Source organism: Bidens hawaiensis, unplaced genomic scaffold, assembly GCF_021521415.1.
Source record: "Bidens hawaiensis isolate Kalapana, Puna unplaced genomic scaffold, B.hawaiensis_p1.1 tig00007410_1, whole genome shotgun sequence".
Classification (NCBI taxonomy): domain Eukaryota; kingdom Viridiplantae; phylum Streptophyta; class Magnoliopsida; order Asterales; family Asteraceae; genus Bidens; species Bidens hawaiensis.
Window position 1 is genome coordinate 383341 of NW_027491514.1, and position 6236 is coordinate 389576.

Below are 6236 nucleotides of genomic sequence, written 5' to 3' on the forward strand. Positions count from 1 at the left end.
TCCGTTAATTCAAACTCCGTCAATTCAAACTAAAGATCACTTGATCTATAACGCACATCTCATTACATTTAAACTAGGGTTTTAAATGACGCTTGACAATAACTACATATGTAGTCTTTCGGGATTGCACCGAAACGCAAACGAGTTGACGCAAACCATTGGTGAATAAACGAAAAACATCCAAACAATAATTATTTGATAATTATGTATTAGGCTTATGTGCTATTTGATAATATTATATAGAACACTAACTCAAGATGCAAACAAGTTACTTAAAGCTAGAAAAGTAACAATTAAAAGTTGAGGGGCCTTGGTGTAACATATTATTATTAATAATATTAAAAACCCTAACTCTCTCTCTCCCTCCCCACAACCGATCGGCCCCCATCACCCCCCTCCCTCTCATCCTTTGCGACGGCAGCCTCCGCCACCACCATATCACACCAGTTTTGGCTTGGTTCTTCATAACCGGAGCATCTCGCACTCGTTTCTAAGCATCTCTCACCTTTCTCTTGGTTGTTTCTGCATTTTTAAGGTATAAACATGAAACCCTAACTTTGTAAATCACGTATTAAGTGTTTATATGCTTGGTTTTGATTAGAGGATGATTGATTATGTTTCGGTTATTGAGTTAGATGATCATATGTGATTTTGAACGGTGAAAGATTGTTGGGTCATCGATTGTTTGTAAACCCTAGAGGTTTTACTACTGATTTTATGGATAATTATGTTTATTGTGTGTTTGGAGATATGTCGTATGCTTAGGATGCATGTTAGATGATTGTTTGTGCTTGCTGAGTTTTGACAGCAGAGTATTTAAACTTGAATGACATGTAACTTGTTAAATATAAAACCAAAATGATCTATTTATGAGTCTAAAAGGTAGTACTCTGAGTCTAGTTTCCAGAAAACCCAACCACGCCTGATTTGGAGGTGTTTTGGTTACTCAAACGATTTAAATGTGATTAATGGTCAAAACTGGTACTGGACAGATGGTAAGTTATGTTTAGACAACTGTAACTAAATGTTAATGTGGAAATTGGTCGAGTTTGTTAACACTACAGGGTACTGTGTTGAGTCTAGTTTCTATAAAGTCCAAGTTTGTAATGTTTGGACGAGTAAAAGTTCACTTTTATTATTTTACAAAACTGAGGTGCAAATCTGAATTGTGAGACCTGCTGTTGGGTTGTTTTGTAATTATCATATCTCATGAACTACAAGACCAAATGGGTTGGTTCCACTTCTGGAAGTTAACATGTTGAGTTAAGAACCTAACCCAATTGGTCTTTCATTAATTAGATTTTTCATTTAACGGGAATAACAAATAATATTCTGTTGCGCATGATTTTGACTGCTGTGAGTTTAATGTAATGTTTTGATCATTGTGAGTAAACTATGTGGAATAAAAATACAATAAAAATAGTTCTAGAAAGCTAACTCATACATGCTTTTGTGACGATTTTTGGTGAATTAATTGATATGCTATGATCTGTTGAATAGAGTAATCTTTCAAGTAGAATTCTGTCTTGATAAAACTAGCTGCTGAACTATGTGAAAATACATGAAACATGCTTGTTGTTAAATAATTGCTAAGTTTATGACCAAATTGCCCTTGTGGGGATAATTGCTAGTAATGTACAATATTAATACATGATACGTAAATAGTTGTTCACACATGTATCGTATCACCAATGTGCTTGTTGAGACACACACAATTCACCAACGAAACACGAAACGTATCTTGTGCATAGTTGTTATGTGCCGAGTCTAGAGACTATATAGTAGTTCCAACACTTAGAAAATCTCATTTGTTGTTTTAGAACGCTAGTGAGGATTTTCTGTGACACGCATCACTTGGGTGACTTGTTTTATTGAATTCTTCGCAAACAGTGAGTTTCACGTTCCCCTTTTAACTCTTTTAAATGCTTTTCACTTGGGGGAGAATACATACTCCAAAACGCTTTAGATATTGTTATTTAGTTATATATCACTTGTAAAGGCTAAGTGGCAAACGAAACAACTAAAGTCCTTCATACACATCGAACCGTTTAGTATTGGATAATAGCGAGTCACTGTTGAGTAGTACTACTGGGTTTGACAAACCCCACCCAACGCTAAACTCGACTGGAGGTCGAGTGGGTGTAATCTTGGCTAACACATTACCATGGTCGGGATAGACCTGGTGGCAAGGCAAATGATAAACAGTCAGCTTCGGTGTCGAACACTTAGTAATACTTGCTTTATAGGCTAGCTACCTATAGATATATAATTGATTTAACACTATCTGGTAACGCAAACGCAAAACGCAAAAAGTAAACGCAAATGCTTTATTTTATATAAACTTGTGAACTCACCAACCCCGTGTTGACACTTTTAGTATGTTACTCTCAGGTAGCCGAGGCGGGCGCGCGGTATAGGATCATGTATTACTTTGAACGCTATTGTTTATGCAAACTTGTTTTTAAACTGTTATTAATTGGGTTTTAAGTCGTCCTGCGTGACGCAACACTTGGATTATGGTTTTACGCTTCCGCACTTATTTACACTTAAATGTTTTTTGTTCTGAAAACTTTACTTATGGTTTGATTATAACTAATGATTCCGATCCTGTTAGTTCACACCCTCTGACGGTAAAACTTCGTTAGTGGATTTTGAGGGTGTGATATAGATGCCGTGGCCCCATTCAAGTTCAAGTACTTCCTCGATGCCTACAAAGGCTATCACCAGATTCATATGGCAGCTGGTGACTAAGATAAGACAGCGTTCCGCACTGACCAAGGAACATTCTGTTACAGAATGATTCCTTTTGGGTTAAAGAATGCGGGCGCCACATACCAAAGACTAATGGATCAGGCCTTCAAAGGTGAAATAAGTCGAAATCTTGAAGTTTACATGGATGATATAGTAATCAAAAGTGCTGAAGAGGATCAAATGTTGTGGGACATAGAGAAAACTTTTGAAACTTTGAGAAGCATCAATATGAAGTGTTCCTTCGGAATGGAGGAGGGAAATTTCCTCGGAGTAATCGTGACAGGCACTGGTTTTAAGGCTAATCCAGATAAGATCCAAGCAGTAGCCCGCATGCCATCTCCTGCATCCCTCAAAGAAGTTCAAACACTTAACGGGAGATTGGTAGCGTTAAACAGGTTTCTGGCAAACCACACTGCTAAATCTTACCCGTTCATTACAACATTGAGAAACTGCCTTAAAAAGGCACAATTCAGATGGACTCCGGAAGCCGAACAAGCATTCTAGGAAGTCAAGAAGTGTTTAATGGAATTACCCACGTTAACTGCTTCTCACGCGGGAGAACCATTAACACTGTATTTGTCGGCGTCTGACATTTCCGTGGGGGCTGTCTTACTGACGGATAGAAAAAACGTTCAAACTCCGATCTATTACGTCAATAGAACATTGTCAGACCCGGAAACAAGATACTCGATGTTGGAAAAATTGGTTTTGGCATTAGTATACGTCGCCAGACGGCTCTGCAGATATTTCCAGGGTCATCCCATCAATGTGTTAACCGGATATAAACTCAAGAACGTGTTGAGTAAGCCTGAATTGTCCGGGCGACTGGCAAAGTGGGCCATCGAATTGGGAGAACACTCCATAGAGTATAAACCAAGACCGGCAATCAAAGGGCAAGTGCTGGCGGACTTCGTCACAGAAGTCCCGCAGCATAAAGAACAAGAGTGTATAATCGAACAACAACCCCAAGCACCTCTGGAACAAGGGCAAGTCTGGTCACTGTTCACGGAGGAAGCTTCGAGCAGTGAAGGGTCAGGTGCAGGCTTAAGGCTAGTCAACCCGGAAGGGCATGAATTTACATACGCCATCAAGTTAGACTTTAAAAGTACTAACAACGAGGCGGAATATGAATCCTTCCTGGCAGGATTACGGATAGCAAAAAAGCATGGGGTGAAACATTTGGAAGCCCGGGTGAATTCAATGCTAATTGTGGGACAGATTAATGGAACATACGAAGCTAAAAATGACGTCTTGGCATCTTATCTGTCACAAGAAAGGGTCTTGATTTGCCAGTTCTCTTCCTTCAGTGTGGTTCACATTAAGAGGAGTGAGAACAAATCGGCGGATGCGCTTAACAAACTAGCTTCAACGAATTTTGAGCATTTTGCCAAAGATATTCGTGTAGAAGTTCTAGATCATCCATCCGTTCCACAAAACCAAGTCCTGGTAATCCAAACAGGCGTTGAATCTTGGATGACGCCCATTAAAGCTTACTTATCTTTCGGAGCACTTCCAGCAGGAAAGGCTGAGGCTCGGAAGATCAAGCACAAAGCTTTGAACTACCAGATGACTGATGGCATTTTGTACCATAGATCATTCCTTGGACCGCTGTTGCGTTGTGTAGACGCGGAAGACGCAAATTACCTAATTCGAGAAATCCACGAAGGCATTTGCGGGTTACACGCGGGACCAAGAATGACAGTTGCGAAGATCATGAACGCAGGGTACTATTGGCCCGGCATGCATTTGGATGATGTGCAAGAAATCAGGAAGTGTGATTCTTTTCAGCGAGATGTTCCCAACACCTTGCATCCAAAAAACAAGCAGATTCCGGTAACATCTGCCTGGCCGTTCCAAAAATGGGCTATTGATATTATGGGACCTTTCCCAGAAGCCCCGGGACGAGTCAAATTCTTGATAGTGGCCATTGATTACTTCACCAAATGGGTAGAAGCCAAACCGGTTGCATCAATAACGACTTCAAGCGTGAAAAAATTCCTTTGGGAATTCATCATTTTCCGGTTTAGCCTTCTGCAGGAATTGGTAAGTGACAGTGGGAACCAATTTGCTGACAGTAGACTACAAGAATGGTTGAAAGAACTTCAAATCATTCAAGTTTTCACATTTGTAGGTCACCCGCAAGCAAACAGTAAGGTCGAGAGGACCAACCGGACTATCAAGGAGGGGATCAAGGCAAGGTTAGGAACTAAATGAACAGGCTGGGTTGACGAATTGCCCCATGTACTTTGGGCCTTCCGCACTCAAAAGAACTCTAGTAACTCGGAGACACCATTTAGTCTAACCTATGGCACCGAAGCCATGATCCCGACAGAAATCGGGATTCCATCGGCGAGGGTTCTGTTAATTGATGACAATGATCACGAACTCAGGATGAATCTCGATTTACTTGAAGAAAGAAAAGAATTAGCATCGATCCGCGAGCACATTTATAAGCGACAGCTTCAGAAGTATTACAACTCGCGGGTCCAGACATGCGTATTCGATGCGGGAGAGTTTGTCTTCAGTAACAACGAGGCCTCCGGTCAGGAGCCTCCGGGAAAGTTAGCCCTAACTTGGGAAGGACCTTATAAAATCAAACAAGTACTATCCAGAGGTTCCTACAAGTTAGAAAAGTTAGATGGGACGGAGATCCCTCGAACTTGGAACGCAACACAATTGAAGAAATGCTATATTTAACAATCTTATTTGTTCTTTTATTTTGGCTTGCGTGCCCTAATAGACTAGCAAGTTATGTGGTTTTCTTTATTGTAAGAAGGCTTATGCCCAATCTATAAAAAATCTTGTTACTTTGATAAGTTGTAATCTTTTATTGACAAAAACGAAGCTCCGGAGAGACACTTATATTATAGTACATAAGACAAAGTGCACCGGAAGAAAACAAGACTTCTTATTAATAGTCAAAAGAGATTACAAGCAAAAGAAATATTTACAACAAAGATATATACATCTACGGGGCGACATCTTTGCCTTCCGTAGTATTATTGGCTTCTTCCTCTTCTTCCTCATCAAGATCTAACAGCTCCTTTAATTGATCTATGGCATCCTCCTTGTCCGCGAGTTCCGATATATGATTGGAAAGCGATAACTTCAGAGTATCAAAATCCTTGGTTTTCTCGATAAGGATGGAAGCAGTGTCCTTACCAGCCAAGACATACTCCTCCGGCAGCTTGCCCTCGGAAGCAAAGTTATAGCCTTCTTCAAAGCCCATTTGTCGGCCTGCCTGCTCGGAAGCACGAAGATGCACTGCAACACAATTCCCAAGATCGTCACTGTTCCAAACGTCAGTGATAACCTATTGAGACAAATAAACATGTGTGAGCACATACACATCCGAATAAATTATGTTAACAAAAAGACTCGATACCTTGGGAATCGCTATCGTTAGAAGCCATTTCTTATCCGCCTGAACCCGGATAAGATCCATCTTGTGACCAACACACACCAAGGCTTGGTCTCGACTCTTG

The 6236-nt window shown here is 40.5% G+C and overlaps 1 protein-coding gene across 1 annotated transcript; it reads left to right on the plus strand.

The window, feature by feature from the left end:
• The first annotated feature begins 3273 nt into the window (after window positions 1-3273).
• LOC143635086 (uncharacterized) lies at window positions 3274-4965 on the plus strand. Its single transcript, XM_077102982.1, has 2 exons — window positions 3274-4584; window positions 4789-4965. The coding sequence occupies exons 1-2, from the start codon at window positions 3274-3276 to the stop codon at window positions 4963-4965; spliced, it is 1488 nt and encodes a 495-aa protein (XP_076959097.1).
• The last annotated feature ends 1271 nt before the right edge of the window (window positions 4966-6236 follow it).